Source organism: Trachemys scripta, chromosome 18, assembly GCF_013100865.1.
Source record: "Trachemys scripta elegans isolate TJP31775 chromosome 18, CAS_Tse_1.0, whole genome shotgun sequence".
NCBI lineage: Eukaryota > Metazoa > Chordata > Testudines > Emydidae > Trachemys > Trachemys scripta.
The window spans coordinates 14,807,732-14,826,077 of NC_048315.1; the positions used below are offsets into that span (position 1 = coordinate 14,807,732).

The 18,346-nt window shown below is 41.9% G+C and overlaps 1 protein-coding gene across 5 annotated transcripts in view; it reads right to left on the reverse strand.

The window, feature by feature from the left end:
* Window positions 1-17,943, reverse strand: part of AUTS2 (activator of transcription and developmental regulator AUTS2) — a 980,988-nt gene extending 963,045 nt beyond the window's left edge. For 3 of the 5 annotated variants that reach the window (XM_034752728.1, XM_034752725.1, XM_034752723.1), the window contains exon 1: window positions 17,509-17,942. In XM_034752728.1, coding sequence (XP_034608619.1) covers window positions 17,509-17,802 — 294 coding nt within the window. In that variant the 5' untranslated portion in view covers window positions 17,803-17,942. Of the gene's footprint in view, window positions 1-17,508 lie in introns of all 5 variants that reach the window. The other 2 variants (XM_034752724.1, XM_034752726.1) reach the window with 2 other exon arrangements.
* Between the last annotated feature and the right edge of the window lie 403 nt (window positions 17,944-18,346).

Here is an 18,346-nt window from a genome sequence, read left to right on the forward strand (position 1 = left end):
TCAAGAACATGCTTAACTCCATCCCTGTTCATGACAGTATTTAAGCATGTGCTTAATTTTAACCACATGCCTAATACTTAGCTCTTACATAGTTATCGTCATCAGGAGCCCTCAAGAGCGCTTTACGGAGAGGTAAATATCATCAACAAGGATGTACTTAAAGGCTTTCCTGAATCAGCCTTATTTAGGGCCTGATGCAAAGTGCAATGGTGTTAATTGATGTCTATGCATCGGACTAATGAATTTTGGATTAGGCCCTTAGCCTTTTCATCTCTGGATTATTTGCTGCCACATACAAATACATGCCACATACAGTACACGACTCTAGGATTCGTCTTGCACAAACCCTGATCACACAGCAACTTTGCTTTTCAATGTGTTATCCAAGTATTTAAAATGTTTAAAAAAAAAAAAAAAAAAAACACCTCATTTAACTTTTACAGGGCCACTTTGTGATAGAAATATCCTAGCACTGACACATACATATTACACTAGGATTCCCTGGAAGTAATGACAGGCCTAATTTGTTTATCACAGTTCCAGCTGCCAGAATCAGCAATACGTCCTTTAACATTTCTCAAAGCTGCAACAAGGATTTTTCTCTCCTTTGCTCTGCAGTGGATTTGAAGATACTACTGTAGCTTAGCCTTGATACATGCCACAGCTTGGAGAGAGGCTGTCAGAAGTTGATTTAAAAACTCAAGCAAAACCTGACTAAATGCTAACTTTCACATTACTATAAAATTTGCAGTTCAGAGAAAAATAGCACATTCATCAGGTACTGCCACAGGAACACACTGTCAGTTTTCTGTACTAAAACAATCCCTGTCAACATAGTTTGGGCTCACAGTGTTGGTTTTGTTTAGAAAGGGTTTGATGATCCGTTACCTAAAATGTATTCTATTCGGTCACATGACTTATAATTGGGTAGGTGTGTTCAGCCTGATCGTCCCCATGACGCTATCTAGATATTTAGCCCAAAACCTTACAACGGAGCACCTCACTGATGTTAGTGAATTTACCCTGATAACACTCAGAGGTAGGGAAGTATTAACAGACTCATTTTACAGATGGGGAGAACAGACATACAGTGAGATTAAGGCCTCAGTTTAAGACCACACTTAACTATGTGCTTTACTTAAAATCTCTTTAAGCATATGCTTAAGCACGATCTCGAATCGGGACTGAAGAGCCCAGGTCAGCAAAGCATTTAAGGTAAGTACATGCATAAAGCGAAGCCTAAAGCTGTCCCTCTTGAGCATGTGCTAAAATGCTATGCTGAACCCGGGGCTAAGTGACTCACCCAAGGTCACACAGGGAGTCCTATGGCAGAGCCAGAAGTTGAGCCCACATCTTAACTAAAGAAGATCTCTGAAGAATGAGATAATGGGACAGTGGGTTTGAGAGGGATTTATGCATCTCTGCAAGCTTGCAAACGCAAACAGCAGCGTTTTGCTGGTGCATGAGAGTCAGAAGGTGATGTGACTGCGGCTGACTGAAGTGACACCACCAAGTCGGCTTTTTGGGTGAAGATAGACAATGGGGATGGGAGGGGAATTTCCAGGCAAAGGTTTCTTTAGGATTTCTGCCAATGGGAAAGATATTTGTGATGTGTACATATGAAGTCCCTTTAGCCTGGTTACTGTCAAAGCTACATTACATGTTAAGTGCCAGATAAAGAATGGTAACAGTTTATGGACTTTTTTTTTATCATTTGTTTGTTTCTGTGCATGCTCTAGAAACATATGGTGAAGCAGGATTATGCGGGGAGGAGGAGGAGCAGGAGTTTAAAAAAAGAGGGTGTCTTATTTATGCTTTCAATGTGTTACCCCTACAATTTCCCAGGCCTGAAATCCTCCCCCTTCTTTTATATTATCACTGAAATCCACAACAAACAGCGAGCAGTTTAGGCTGCACTGCCTGGCACATCATAGGAGACGAGACTATTGACGTTAATACTCGGGTCTGATTTAAGTGGTTGGGTTTAGTGTGCAGGTCTGGGTGGTGTCGGTGGCCTGTGACATACAGGAAGAGGACAGACTAGATGATTTGTAGGTCCCTTCTGATTTTAAACCCTATGATTGAGAAATCTCAGGTGCTCCCATGTGCAAGGTCACAGCTAGATGATTTACACCGTTGCTACATCTGACCATTTTAATGGGGAAGTCTGATATTTCTTAAAGCCCCAGCTCCTGGAGTCATGTGACCATTTCAGTTTTATTTTACAGCAAGTTTCTAGTCCTCAGTTGCAGGAAAGAAAAAGAAAAAGAAAAACCCCTTGAAATTATGACCCAAGGCTATACAAAAACAAGGTAAATTAAAAAACAAAACAAAAAAAAACACACACACTTGATTTTTAAGCCAGTGTCATGATTTTAGGGAGCCCGACGCGTGATTTTTTGAACTCTTGCAGGTTGTATGGAAAGCTACCTCCAATCTCTCCTGAAGCGTTTGCAGTGGTGGTGGGAAGCCCTGAATGAGGAATATGAGTCAAGAAGGGTAACAAGGCCCATGTTCTTCAGAGACAATACTACTATAGAGAGAATTTATGGCTTCATGGATTCTGCCACCTCCGTATACCCATGCAGACATCACTCGATATTTTTAAAATCAATAAATAAAATCCATTGCTAATGCCTAACATTTACCAACATAGTCCAGCGTAGGCTATCGGATAGCTACCTACTGAAAACGTAGTGACCAATGCTCCAACACTGTAATCTAACCCTTGCACGAAGGACAGTGTAATGCCTTTGCAAATCCGTATGTTTTCGAATACCACCACTGCTGTCAGCAGGCTACAGCAGTGCCTCTTTGAAGATTGAAGTAAAATGACAAAGCACATCATCGTGAAGGCAATTATATGCTGCAGTAACCATTTTACAATGGCCCATATGGGCCGTATTTCAACAATGCAATTTCCAAAGCTGCCTCAGCCAACATACATCTCCGTCCCTAATCTCAGGTAGATTTTGCAAAACAAAATAAGACCGCAGCCAGAACAAATGTGAAATATGGATAACAGATGTAGAAATGTGCAAATGAGGATACTAGAGCCATTTGTGTCAGGGTACAAAATAGCGAGAGCAAGCAAAGCACGTCTCAAAAGGCTAGTCACAACAAAGCTCTCCATTAAAGGGACCTTCTAGTACCCGGTTCCATCAGGAAACTGATATTTATATGCTTTTCCATAAAGCTACCCCATTCGTTACTGCATTTGTTCAGAGACTATTTGGCTTTATATGAATGACATATGCAACTGCGCACAAGTATCGGAAGGGTGTAAACACTAATGAGAGAGGGGGATCAAAGGAATAGGACTAGGAATAATGGGATGAAATTAAAGAAACTGAAAGGTATATATATGGAAAAGTTTAACAGTGGGGCATCCAAGTTTGTGGAGTGGACCCACAAAGGAAAAAAGTAATTCTCTTGAGCCATTGAAAAAACAGTACCAAACATTTAAGAACAGACCGTAGGAATTTATTCAGCATTGGCAGGAGGATGGTCTGCCTGACACAAGAGGACACTACGATCCCCAAACTCTTAATGTCCAATTGTCCAGTTCCTGCAGCTGGAGTAGGGAGATAAAGGCAGCTTTAAATTACTATCATTCTCTTGTATTCTTGGATATTCAAGGGCCTTCCCAGTCCCAAGCATCAGTTAGAGCAGCCTCAGGGCTGCTCTGATTTACACTTCACCGGCCCCTAGAAAGCAGACAATAGGTGGACTGCAGGTTGCTCCAAACGTCTCTCCTCCCTTCCATTCCCAAGCCCCTACAAATTCAGTGGTTCTCAACCTTTCCAGACTCCTATACCTCTTCACGTCATTTAACTACTTGCTTATTAAAAAAAAAAAAAACAAAACACACCACGAACAATACAAGGAGCATCACCGATTGGAATATAAATATTTTACTTACATTTCAGGGTGATACTTGAGCCCATTTGTCCACCTGTCAGCCTTGTCTGAAGCCCAAGCCACCGTCGGTGGGGCTCTCTGTGCAAGGGAGCTGGAATAATTCGTGTAGTGGGGGTGCTGAGAGCCACTGAACCAAACTGTAAACCTTGCATATAATAGAATCCACTTCAAGCCAGGGGGATGCACCAGCACCCCTAGTTTGAGCACCTATGCTTCTGTGGCATGGGGCCCCAAGCAATGCTTGCTACCGCCTAATGTTGGCCCTGCATTTGGAATCCCCTTAAACGCATCCTGCGACACACACGTCTCCTGGTGGGGGGGAGGAGAAGAGGAGGAACGGATCTAGAGGAGTTGAGTACTCCTTGGAAGACCTTTGGTTGAGAACCACCATCCAAATAGAGAAGCTGAAAGCGGGGCTAAGATGGACGGAGCCTTTGCACCACCAGACTTGCTGAAAGGCGCTTCAGTCAAATGGAAACCCAGATTTAGGATTCTGTTTCTGTCCAATAAACAGTTTAGGGATCTCTTCCCTTATGTTTTATGTAAATAAGAGGGAGGATAAACACAGGGAAGGTGAAGAAAGGAATAGTGATTATCAAGGGTTCCATTTCTAATGAAAGAACAGAAATAAAACCAGCCTAAAACTTCCATAAAGACAAAAAAAATAAGTAAATTTTACTAATCAACTGATTTATATAAACAAACTAATCCTTACTGCTCCTATCCACATACACAGGTAGTGTCACTATACCACATTATAGAAGAAACACAGATACAAGATGAAATTATAACTGTGTCTACAGCTGGATACTAAAGACAAGTGCAAGATCCAGTACTTATCATTGTCAACTCTTCAAAAAACAAAACAAAAATCCAATGAAGCTGTACAACAGCATGTCAAAGCCTTTAGTCCATGAGAAATATTACTTCCTGGAAGCTGAAAGACTATTCAAGGCAAAGAAAACCACCTATACTTACAATGTAAGTTTCAATTTAGGCAATATGGCAGTATTTAGGCATGAAAAAAATAAAGATGGGGGGAAATTTACTCATTAATATAGAGGAAACTTGAAAGGATTGTCTGTAATTGCAGTTAAAAAATGAATGGTTTTGAATTAATGAAGATAAAAGCATGTTTTACTGATTATCTTTTTGAAGCTTGCACTCATGAAAGATTAAAGGTGGAGAAAAGTTGAAGTATCAAAGACAAAAACTTAGCATTTAAAAATCCACTTGGAAGCCGCGCACTTGGCATGATCGATCTTCTTCCATGTCCATGTGTAGTAAAAGAAAAAAGGTTTTAATTATCTATAAAAATTATAAACACAACATGCATTTTTGTGCTTTTATGCAGGTAGCCAGGAACAAATTTTGCATTATGCAAAACACCCTTCCTAAAGTTACAGATCACAGCATGATTTTATTTAGATCAAAGGAAAGGTCTAGTGACTGAAGTACACTGGAAATCAGGATTCCTAGATTCACTCTGCCACTGATTCAGTATGAACTTGGGGCCGGTAATTCCAGGCCTGACTCAAAGCCTAGTGAAGTCCAATCTTTAGCCCCTGAGTTTAACCATCCATAAAAACTGATGCAATACTATCCTATCTATAACATTGCTAGCTTAATCAAGGTTTCCCTAGTATCTGAGATCCTCTGAAAAGGACAGGACTATAAGTAGTGCAAAGCATTTATATAAAGGGGGAGACATTCCTTGGTCAGTCACTCATTAAGGCAGAGACCTGGAACCTCGCAAAAACTTTGAAAGATCCTATCTTTAGAACATTCCCATTAGGGTGCTTGGTCCTAATTAACAAGACGTAAGAAATTCCCTTCGCACTCTAGTCTGAGAAGTCATTTTATAGCACTGGTGAAATCCTTATCCACAGTGACAGCACCTTCAGAGCCTTAAGAGTTAGGCAAACCATGTTGAGAGCCAGACCATAGCTTGAGAGGAAGTCCTTTCAAACAGACGATGAGCCAAATTCAGAACAGGTGTACGAATGCACAAGGCCATTTTGCATCAGATCTTAACTTGGCCCAATATGCCCAAAACATCTATTTTTAGAACTCATGTAGTGGACTATTGAGAGCAGCAACAGCATAGGAATAGAGGGTAGTGTTAGGTGTCTTCGGTGGAGTTTTCAAACACACCTAAGAAAGCACAAATCCTATTGAAAGTCAACACAGATCCACAAGTACCACATAGTTCATGTGATGGGAAATATCTGAAATGGTGAGTCTTACAATCTGGTTTACAACTTTAAGCTCCACGGTAAGGTGTGCTCCTCCCATTTGTCAGTCATCTTGATAGCAAGACCATATATTTTCTCCTCCTCCCCACCACCTCTGTTTATTATTTATCACATTCTGGTCATGAGGTGTCAGGGACATGCAATTATTAAATTCTATTGTTGTGGCAAACCCAGACGATGCTCGGTAAAGTAAAATAGTTGTGTTTTCCACCATCACACATCCAAGGAAATTTGTCAATGTCTTTTTATTTGCATATCTGGCAGACTGCCCCAGACATCTAATACATAAATGATAGCATACAGGTGTATTAGTTTACAGTTTGCCTTTAATCTAGGAGTGTCAATTTGCTTCTCTTTTAATTACATTCATCTTGATTCGTTAGTACAATCTCATGAAATTTCTTCATTATGTAAATGGCACACACACACACGACAAACAGTTGTTACAAGTTTTCTGGTTCAGCAGCAAACAGACACAATGTATTAGCCCACACATGATGCACATTCAAAGTCTCAACCATCCCTTTTTCCCCCCCCCCATCCAGAAACAAGATTTTAAATAGATTTATTGGTTCTTCAAAAGTTGACTACTAGCACATACTGCCACAAAATTCACAGAGATGTGTCTCCTTCTGGATTACATTTTCTGGGGAGAATGTTTGTAGTTAGAGAAATTTAAGTCAATTGGACTGAGGTCTTATAAGCATATAAAGATCCACTTTTGTAACTACATAATTCACTGGGTTTTTCAACACACATTGTGAGGTTGGAAATTTGGCAAATCCATTCACCAGATGTATCTTTCTGAACCCAGAACTCATTAACATTTATTTTTAAAGTCCAGCAGACTCAGCTGTTGAACCACAATAATTGCATTTATTATTTTTTTCCATAGTTAAAATGACTAATGTTGGAAGAGTCACTGCATAGGAGCACAATAGCCAGCCAGTAAAAATGTGGTAATATCCAAAAAGCAAAAAGAAAATAAATGTGTCCCCTTAAAACAGGGTATCCATATTCTGAACCTCACACAATGAGTTTCAGTATTTAATGTGATCTCCAAAAAAAAAAAAAAAAAAAAAAAAAAAAAAGGGAAGACTGTCACACCAAAAAAAGAGTGCCAATCCAATGTACATCAAGGGCACTTAGGCCTTAGAAATCACAATACTAAAAGGGATTACAACATAAATTGTCCAAAGCAGCAGCATGTCTCTTCTCAAACCTTCTCCCTGCTCACCACGCAATATCACTGGACAATCCTACTGTCTATTGCCTCAGCCCTCCACCAATGCCCATTCAAAACAGACAGGCCTTTACAGCATGCCTGGAAGGTCACTAGATTTGGCCTAATTCAGAATGCGGTCGAGAGGACGCGCGCTGGAAAGGGCTCTTACAGAAGACATGACCAGCAGCCCCCCCTCCTTTAAAAGTAATAAGGGGTTCACTTAGTGTGCCCCAATGATTTCAACCACAAAAGAAGGTCACAGGGAGAGAGGTGGTTTGTCAAATAGGAAGGTTTCAGATCATTTAGGGCTTTATATGGGGGGGGGTGGTGGTGGTGAAATCAATGCCTTAGTAATGATATTTCTACTTATCTAAACTTTAGTAACAGGTAAAATGTGCAACTGACAAAACTAATGTGAAAAGCTAGCAACAGGCCAATGGGAGGAAGATATACCGCATGCACCTCAGAGACTGTAGGAATGACTTCTAATGACTGGTCTGCCACTGACATATTGCATGGTGTCGGGTAAATCCATAGCCACTTTCTGGTCTCATTTCTTCCCTATGATGGGGAAGCTAAAAATATCCTTACCTACCTCAGAGGCATATTGTGAGAATTAGTTAATATTTGGTACAGTGCCCCTAACTTGCGTGGAGTCCCTCTGACTTCCCATGCAACTTTGTGTGGAAATAAGGAGGTAGGTGCTTGCAGACATTATAGTATAAGCGGCTATTTATGCTAAGTGTTATCCCCACTACATACCGTACCACTAAACACGATGGTCTCTGTAACCCCAACCAGCCTACCACTGAGCAAAAAGCTTCATTTTTCCCAGATTTGCCTCCATGTCTGACTGCTGTAATAGTGCTCTAAAGATTTTCAAATCATTGTTGAAAGTCCATGAAACAGTTAACATTTTATTGTGAAACAAAAAATATTTGACTTCACAAAGTTCTAGTAGCCAAATGCTTACTATTCATTAAAACATTGTGCGCTCTGACTTTTAAAAATTAAAAGGAAGACTTTTGAACTTTTTGGCCATGATAAAGCCATGACTTTCCCCTCTCTTTGCAACCAGCCTCAACTATCAATTAACTTCACATAATATAATCTCATTTTTGCTTCTGTTCTTTATTTTCAGCTAATGGCAACCAATATTCACGTTTCACTGTGGTATAATGGATACCAGGTTGTCTATTAATTGAAGCCAAGGAACAGAAGCCAGTGTACCGATGTGGACTCCCACTGTGACCCTGGACAAGTCACTCACCCCACATTTTCAAACATGTGCATGCACTTTTGGACCTGCCTGATTTGCCCAATGATTGAAGTGCACACAAGTCAGGGCCACATGTAAGTGTGTGTGTGTCCCCTGCATGTGTACATCTCACACTACACAAGCCCAGTCAGATGCATTCAAGAAGGTGCCCCTACATGCAATTTGGCAAATGTATGTACCTCAGTTTAAACACCTGTAAAATAGGTTTAACACCCCTCCATAGCATTGGCAGATGCAGCATGAGTAAAAGCTCAGATCCTTGAATGAAAGCTTTTTAGAGTATTACTTGCAAAATGGGCAGGAATGAACCCCACATTTTACAAATCTTCCTCTAACTGCCTATGATCCTCTTAAGTAGGGGACACGCTGTGACTAACCCAATGCAGTGCTGTGAACTCTGCCAGAGAAAGAATTGCAATCTACTACTGAAAGCCACAATTCATCTTTCTGATCTGCCTCTGCACAGTCATCCTGCAGCATCCACAAAACCTATCCCAGACAGCTTAACTCAGACAACAACCCTTACAGAACAGGCAGCTTCTTTACATTAGATTAGGACGTTTGATTGCTGAATGACCTTGTGACATTACATGTAAAGATTGGTGCCATTACCCTGCTAGAGCCAGCTTGATTAAAAAAATAATAATTAAAAAAGTCTACCTGCTCTAGGTGCAATTTAATAGAAAGAATGTTAATTAATTCAAAATGTTAAGAAACAGTTCCTCAGAGAGGAAGTTCACACAAATATCCTAAAAGGACACAAGAAGTGCTGTGGAGTGACCATCATGACATTTAGACTATCACATTTTTTGCATCCAAGAGCACGTAACAATACAAGAGTCACACAAGCAAGAACTCCAGAGCATGAAGAAGTTAATAAATCTAAGCATGTAAACGGTGCCTTCATTTCATGTGTTTTTAATACTAACAAGATTTGGGTAAATACAGTGACATCAGCATAAATTCACACAGATAGCATGTCATGTAATGTGATCAAATTAAACACACAGCAATATTTACAATGCCAGGGAATCCTATTCTAGTTCTCAGGCTGACTTATTTTCATCTCCCTCACTCCCGCCTCCCCATCCCCAAAAAAGTAAAATAAAATACTTCCTTCCAAGGTTTCCCATTCTAAGGATTTACCCTTTCAGTTAAAATCTTCTCTCTCCTCCTCAGAACATAAGTGTCAAGATTAGTGCTGCTAAGCTATCCTACCAGGGAGAAGAATCTAAAGATATTAGTCAACTCATTATCTTAAAGGTAAAGGGTACAGCAGAGCCCAGCTTGGGATTTGACAAACCCCAACTAGAGCACAGATATTAAACTGATAAGTAGTAAGGATGATACATAAAAGCACAGAGAAGCATTGCAATCAATTACCCTTAACAGAACTGGCATTAGATTGTCTCAAACAGAATGTTGAAATTCAAGTAAAGGAAGACTGTGGGTTAAACATTTCCACATTTCACCCCCCAACTTCCCAACTCCATTACCCTTTCACTAATTGTGTTTGAGACTTCACTAAACTTGAGCTTGGGCTATTTTTAAAGCCTGACTCAACTTATTGTTGCTCAGAATAAAGATTGAAAACTTCTAATTTACTGTAGATAATTAGAAAGCTGCAGGTCAGACCTTCAGAGTAGCATGGTGGGGGCTCCATCAAACTGATAAAAGGATTGTTTCTAAAAAATAGACTACACTGTAGAATATTCTGGCAGACATCTCCCAACTGGAAAGCAACAAGGGCTTTTTAAGCAGGAACAGATTTTGCTCAATACTCCCTCTGTTACTGCCAGTATCCGTCTCCCAGAGGAACATTTACATATAAAGCAATAGATCTTACCTGAAAGTAACACACACCTCTACTTCTCAGTGATCTTGTCCAGTCCCTGATATTTCTCTAGCAATCTCAGTGTTGTAACTCTTTCAATTACTTGGGGCTGGTCTACACTGGGGGGCGGAGAAAATCAATCCAAGATATGCGCTGAAGTCGAAGTATCTTGGATCGAATTGCCTGGGGTCCAGACGGCGCGAGATCGATAGCCGCGGCTCCCCCGTCAACTGCGCTACTGCCACTCGCTCTGGTGGAGTTCCGGAGTCGACGGTGAGTGCGTTCGGGGATCGATATATCGCATCTTAACGAGACGCGATATATCGATCCCAGATAAATCGATTGCTACCCACCGATACGGCGGGTAGTGAAGACGTACCCTTAGGCTCTTGATGTCTTTCCCTTTCTGTGGTGATCATTTTCCTTCTGAGTTCCTGATCCTTTATCCTTATTTTATAAGTTTATTTCTTCAGACTCCCATGGCCTAGCAGAGACCCCAGATACTTAAGGAGAAAGAGCTCTCTTTCTCACCAAATAGGATAAGAAAATGATGCTATGATAGAGAAGAATAAGGGTGTGTCTGTCTTGTCCTATTCACGTGTTTGTGTAACTCCCATAATTATCAAGAGCAGAGCCAAAAAAGACCACTTGAATCTCCCAGTAATCTCAATATCTCATCCCTGTGTAGCCTAAACATTTCCTTCTCTGAAAAATATCGAGCTACTTACTTAAATGCCTAAATTTAGAGACACAGATTTTAAAATGTTGCCATTGGAGCCTCATCTTGTGGGGTTTATCCCAGTTTTAAGTTTCTCCAGGTCACTCTGCAGTTTAGCATCTTCCTTGGTGATCCACCCCCCTTTCCCAGATCATCCACAAATTTGATCCTGGATAAGTTTACCATTTCCTTTACATTCTTAATGAAAGAGAAATGTCTCCACTACTGACCCCCTGCAACCAGTACCAACTGAACCGACCTTAACACTACTCATCACTAGCAAATTTTAGCTTTAATTTACTACCTTCTGTTCCCTGTTGGTTTAAATCTTAGCACTCACACATGCAAACCCAGGTTACAGGACAAACCCCTAATAATCTGTGTAGTCAAAGAAACATCATAAGGCCACCAAGATTTGCTGACAGCAATGAACAAACACTTGGCAGCAGTGTGAAGGTGAAGTTTCTTCAGTAATAAGAAGGGATAAAAAAGGCAGATCAAAGTGTTTGTTTTGATGAAAACTCAAGGAATATACAGGCATACTAATCATGCAGGGTAAGAGACTGGTAAGAAAGAACCATCACAAGCCATGCTTTCTGGTACCCAACCCAGTGACGCATGACCTCTTCTTCACACGTAGAAACATAGAAGCTTCAGATACAAGAAAAAACACACATTTTAATTTTCCAATGGATCATACATGATGATATGTAGTATCACAGTAAGTACTAAAGGCAAAATCCTGTTCTCTGATGCATGCACAGAATTGTAATTGACTGGGCCTGACAAATATACAGAAAAAGAACTTAGCACATGGTATCTTCCAAACACTTCGTCTTACTTACACATCTTGTTGGTGCCCACCGGCAGTTAAACTTTACCCTTACATCATTCTCTCTCTCTCAGTACATAGAGCTGCTATAACTAACATCTCCCTTCATCATGCATCCACATCAGTGGAACAACTGCTTAAAATTTACTCTAGGTGGATGGAATGATCTGATACAAATGTAAAAGGAGCTGTTAATTGAGTTACAGATTCTGTAAGCCTTTCCCATTTGTAATTAATTATGCCGGGCTTTACCAGACAATAATTTAGCATAGTCTCATAGCATATCTAACACAGGTTACCAGTAGACATGCGTTAAGAAACAAGAATCACCATTTAAATGTAGGTTTCTCCCTGTCAGACACAGCATGCACATTTGTTTATAAATCTGTGTGTCCTGTTTCAGGTAAACAGTCCAAGCCGAAGCTAAACAATTGCCCACACGGAAAACTAACAACATTGCTCAGAAAACAAAACCAGCTGCTTACTCTGTAGGGCTGGGCTGAGCTGACTCAGGAAAAAAGCTTTGACCCAGGGAAGTACTCTCTCAATGCTCAGGTCAGATTTCACTTCTCATCACAATAAGCCATCTCCATGATGGTGTCAATTTCTGTTCCCTCCGCCAACACATACACACAAAGCTTTGGGAAATTTAGTGAAGTGTTCTCACCAGAACACTAGTTTACAAACCTCCCTCTCAAAATAGCCACAGCTAATTAGAGAGAAACCAAAAGAAGGAATGTTACAAATGGAAAAAAATTGGGCATCCTCGTTCCAAGAGGTTCCTGGAAAGTCTTTCTTGTCCCTTGGCCAAAACAGAGTCTGAAGATTCTACTGTTGGCCAGAGTCACACAAGTACTGTTCATCAGAAAACCACCACAGGACCACTTCTGGTTGCTGTGCTGAGTAAAGTGGTCAGAGTACTGACCACCACAAATCGGAGCACTGAACCCCCTTCCTTTTCTCCTTCCACATCAAATAAGAAGTTGAAAGGCCAAGGAGAGCAGATATAGGGACAATGTATGTTGTGCACAGTCACACCAAGAGATCAGTGCCTCACAGCAAATTCTAGGAATACACCCCAGATGCTTAAACTAAGGACCAGATCTGAAGGTTTCAAATGCATGAAAGGAATCCTCTGGCTTTCGAGGATAGGCAGAGTCAAGCCCACAAGCTGCCTTTGCTAACCAGAGAATTATGGCAAGGCTGGGACCGCTCTTGGCAAATTTGCACTCAAGCAGCACTTAACAAGCAACATTCACTGCAAGCCCCTAATTTCCTTGGTTGTTTGAGGAATCCAGAAACATTGTACAACAGTAAGGTCCCACTCTCCCTTCACCCCTTTCTTCTTCTACCTACTACTCCAAGCAAACAGTTAAGAGACCAAAACATGCTGCTGTAGAGATAAGAATCATCAAGAGATAAGGGGTGCCTACCTACATGCCAGATAAGGAAAAGGCTCTAAATGCCAGAGAGAATAGTGACTTAGAGAGTGGCAGTCAGTGAAACAAGTAGCTTTGGTTCAAGACAGTAACTTTTATCAAGGTGCAGTGTACCACAACTGGCATTAGCAGACATACACCTCTCTTCTTTGGATACAACAGCCATAGATGGAATCCCCTCTCGTACACAATCCTCCCTGTACATACACGTCATCCATTTACAATATTCCTCCCACATCCTAGCCAGTCTGCTGCACAATTAAGAGGCATTTTTTCCAGTAGTGCCAACACAATGTGTTTAGAAAAAGAATGGGGCCCACTGGCTTCATCATGCTCAATCACTAAAATATTCATAATAGTCAATTAGGGGCAGCACCATGCATCCACCCAAGGAAGATCTCTCACTTAGAGTGACCAGATAGCAAGTGTGAAAAATCAGGACAGGGAGTGGGGAGTAATAGACGCCTACATACGACAAAGCCCTGAATATCAGGACTGTACCTACAAAAATCGGGACATCTGGTCACCCTACTCTCATTGGAAAGGTGTTCTCAAACAGAGAGCTGCCGCTCATGTCACTGTCCTTGAATGGCTACTACCCTTTAAGAAACATCTTTTGCTTCTCCTTTTCTGGATTTTGGGGTGGGATACTCAACTGGTATATATCGATGTCGTGCCATTGATTGGATTAGAGCTAGACTGATTTACACCTGCTGATGAAATAGCCCTCTCTCTTTTTCCACGTTATTGCGGCAATATTGAATCTGGAGCTCATATTTGAAGTTCAACCACAGAAAAAGAGTTTGGGGCAATTTTTTTCCTGTTATCAGGCACTAAAGCCCACTGAAACCAATAGAAAGACTCACTGATTTCACTTAGCTTTGGATCAGGCCCTCACCAAGTAAATTAACAAATGCTGCAAGAAAGTTTCTTGCAGCATGTGTCCACTCAAGTATTTCAGCACCTACACATCTCATTGATCACCACCAAGATCATCTCACTTAGTAGTGACTATCAGGTCTTCCTGCTAGTACTTTCAAGTCTCAACCAAAACGTCAAGTAGCCATAGCCATTAATCCCAGCAATATTAGGCCAGTGTGCTTGACCCTTCTTTCTCAAATATATTTAGTCTTATTCTTATGTTTTTGTAAGTGAGTTTCTAATATTTGTCAATGCAGCATGAAATCATTAGTTCAAGATGTGCCATCTATCACATGAATATTAAATTATGTCAAATCTCAGTGTGCTGGCGATTTTTTATCTGAATAAAATATTAACTGGCAAAGCTGGCAAATGTTTGTGAACTCCTTTCAAGGGATGCACAATTACAACAGGAAGCCACTAGTAGCCATTCTTCGACTAGCAGAGAGAGAAGAAAAGGAAAAAAAAGGGGGGAAATTTTAATTTCCACTTTAAAAAACAAGCAAAGCCAAATTTAAGTTATTTTATAAAAGCTCCTCACCAAGTTCAAACAAGAGCAGGGTGATAGAAACTCTTCAATATTTATACGGACCATAAAATGTGCTCACCAAAAAGTAAGGATTTTGACCAAATTTTGGAGTCCTTATTCAAACAGAACACCCAGTGACATGAATGAGATGTTTCTGTGAAAACAGATTTTGGTCTACTAAGCCTAACTGTGTAAATCTCTCTCATGTTGGTGAACACTAGTTAGTCACACAGGTACTCCCATTGGCTTGAATGAGGCTACCCATTGAAGTACTCACCAAGGTAGGCCAGGGCTATAAAACTGGTGATTGTTTACTAGGGATCACAACTCATGCACTTTGTGTATTTCTCAGGTACGAGAAAAAATTCTCCTTTCAGTTACACTATAATAAGTTACCTGAGTGGAGTTACTCTGGCTTCATACAGACGTAACTGAACAGAATTTGGATCCCAGTGTAAAGAAACAGAATGCTATTATTACTGATAAATATTTAAATAGTTTAAATACACATTTTTGTTGTCGTTAAATGATCAGTTGCATCTTCACATTTATTTTGACAGTTCATAATTGTTACAGTGGCAATTCCATGAAATGCAAACCCAAATAAATCTGGCTTCCCCAACACAAACTTGGTAAAATTCTACAACGTGTCATTTATAAACAAAGGCCCTTAAAATAAACTGCCAAAGCTATCCTAAAACAACTGTATCCCCCTTGATTACACAGTGCAGGATTACACTATTTTAAAATGTTGTTTAATGAAGTAAACACTAAACAGTCTCCTGATCAGGCTTGGAGGGTTGGGGGGGAGGAAATGCACAGGTTGTGCTTTCTAAGAGAGCCTGAATAGTGTAATATGCCCTGAGCCAGAAAGGGCATGAAAGGGCAGACTGGATCCTGGAATGACACTAAAGTGGTAACTTCCAGGGCTCAAAAGGAGACAAACTGGATACATTCAGCAAGTAACAAAAAAACAAAACAAAAAATCCAGTGAGTTAAACGGCATTCAGTTTCCTATCACGTTTTGTCTTTAAATTTTTTTTTAAAGACAAGAACAGCTGGTGCCTCCAGTTTGATTGCCAGCCCCCCAGATGCGATAGTGCATGTTAAAAAACAAGAGTTGGGAGGCACTAGGAAGACTATCAACAGTAAGTAGGACCACTTGTAACAGTCTCTTTGATGTGTCCTGAGACAGCAGCAGAGACAGGGACCTTAGTTCGGATTCACAGAAGCGTTTCAGATCAGAACGGGAGCCGTTTCATCACATGTTTCAAAGGGGGGGGGGGCAAATTAAAGGGCCAGTACACACATAACCAAAACAAAATAAAAACATAAATCAGACCATAGCCTCCCTCCCCCCTTCCAATCCTCCAAACACACAGACCTTAGAAATCAGACATTTAGCTGTGTTTGTACTTGGTAAGTGGTTCTCATCAGGCCTTCCCTCCTCCTCCCCACAAAATATCAAGAAACACCCGCTCCCCCCAAAGGTATAACCTTGGCAATGAATCAGGACTGGAACGTTCAAACACTACTGGCACAACCAACCCGTTCCCCAGGCCTGCAGAACACAGCCCAGTGCAAGTGACCACCAAAAATCCGAATCCTACAGAATAGCCAAGAAAAGTTTCATTTGGATCCTCTATCACCGCTCTGCTGGAAGGGGAGGAGTGGGGGGGACAGAAGAGAAGGGCTGCAACCAACATGCTCTGGTTGTCGGCGGAAAAGAAAAACCACACACACTGCCAACAACTCTCTCCTCCCCACATATGGATTGTGGGTTCAAACATTTCTCTCTCCTCCATCCCAAGGAGGAAAAAGCGCCCCTCCCATTTTTATATCCTTCTCCCGCCTCCCCCCAAAAATCTATCCTGACATATGTCTCTCCCAATCGCAATAGACCCCGCTTTTTAATCTCCTGCTACCCCCCCGCCCCCCAGAAGCTTGGCTGGCTGGGAAATGTGCATTTGGAAAGCAACGCTGCAGGTGTTCAAGGAATAAAGAAAGAGACAGAGCTCTCCACACACACACACAAAGCAAAAGCACTTCGGAGAAGAAGAAAAAAAAGGGACAATTGGGTAACAAGCCCTTTAGATGTCAGCAAGGGATTCCCCCCTTCTCCCAGTACATTTAACCCTTTAAGAGGTGAGGTCCCCATGCAGGATAAAGGAGGCTAAGCCCTCCCCCCCACTTTCCTTTCTCCTAGTGAAGGAGAATGCGCCCCACTCCCCGCAAAATAAGCAGCCCCACCGCTCCCCAGTGCTGGAGAGGAGGGGGGAAATCCCCCATCAACTGCAGCCAAAACAAAACAGACAGGCAGCCACAGCAATTTATAGGGGCGGGGAAGGGGGGAAAGAAGGGAGAAAGGGGGGGCGCTGCATTGTTATCCATCCAGAGAAAGAAAACGCAGGCAGGAAAGAGTGTGAAAGCCAGCGAGAGAGACAGAGAGGGGGGCACCAGACAGATTTCCCTGCCATCTCTCCCTCCGCCCCCCTAACCCAACAATGAGCCAGGCACACCGGCAGCATCGGGGCGGGAGGCGGGGGTCGCCTTACCTCCAAAGCTTCAAAAGTGACAAAGCTGCACATTGCAAAGCCATCGATAATGTCTTCTTCTGCCGAGGAGGGCTCTCGCCTCTTCCTCCTGGGGGGTCTGGGTCGGGACGATGGTGGATTCCCATTGTCTTCCTTCTCCGAGCCTGAGGAAGAGAGGACCGAAGCAGCCCTGGTCCTGCTGGCCCCACCGGCGGCGGCCCCTCCTAATCCGCCTTTGGATCGCCTCTCCCGATCTCTCTGCGATCTGGATCTCCTCTTTCTCCGAAGCCCGTTGCATCGTGTCGGGCCATCCATGGCTCTTGCTCGCTCTCTCGCTCTCCCTCTCCCCCCCCCCCCCTCCCCAGCACGGCCACAAATCCGGCTTCCCCAATGGAATAAAGGGGGAGGGAGCGAGGGAGAGGAGAAAGAGGGAGGAGGAGAGGACAGAGAGAGAGAGAAGGGGCGGGGGGGGGGGAAAGAGAAGAAGAGAGAAATAAAAGAATCCAAGTGCGGTTCCACCACCAGCGAACACCAAATGTAAGAGATTCCTATAAGCAAGCCAAGGAAAGTAATGGCTGATCACAGGTCGCCTTTGTAAAAAAAAAAAAAAAAAAAGGGGGGGGGGAGAACCCTCTCCAAGCAGGCAATAAATCAGAATAGCGGAATGCTTTGATCAAGGGGCTGGGAGACGGAGGCTTTCCAAAAGAGAAGAAGGCAAAAAGAAAGAGACCGACCCACTGGGAAGCAGGCGAAAGAAAGATTTCCTTGCACACAAAAACAAAAATGATTTTCTTGTTTCCCCAACTAACAGAACTTGCACACACAAAAAAAAATTGTATGTGTCTGTGGGATACAACCT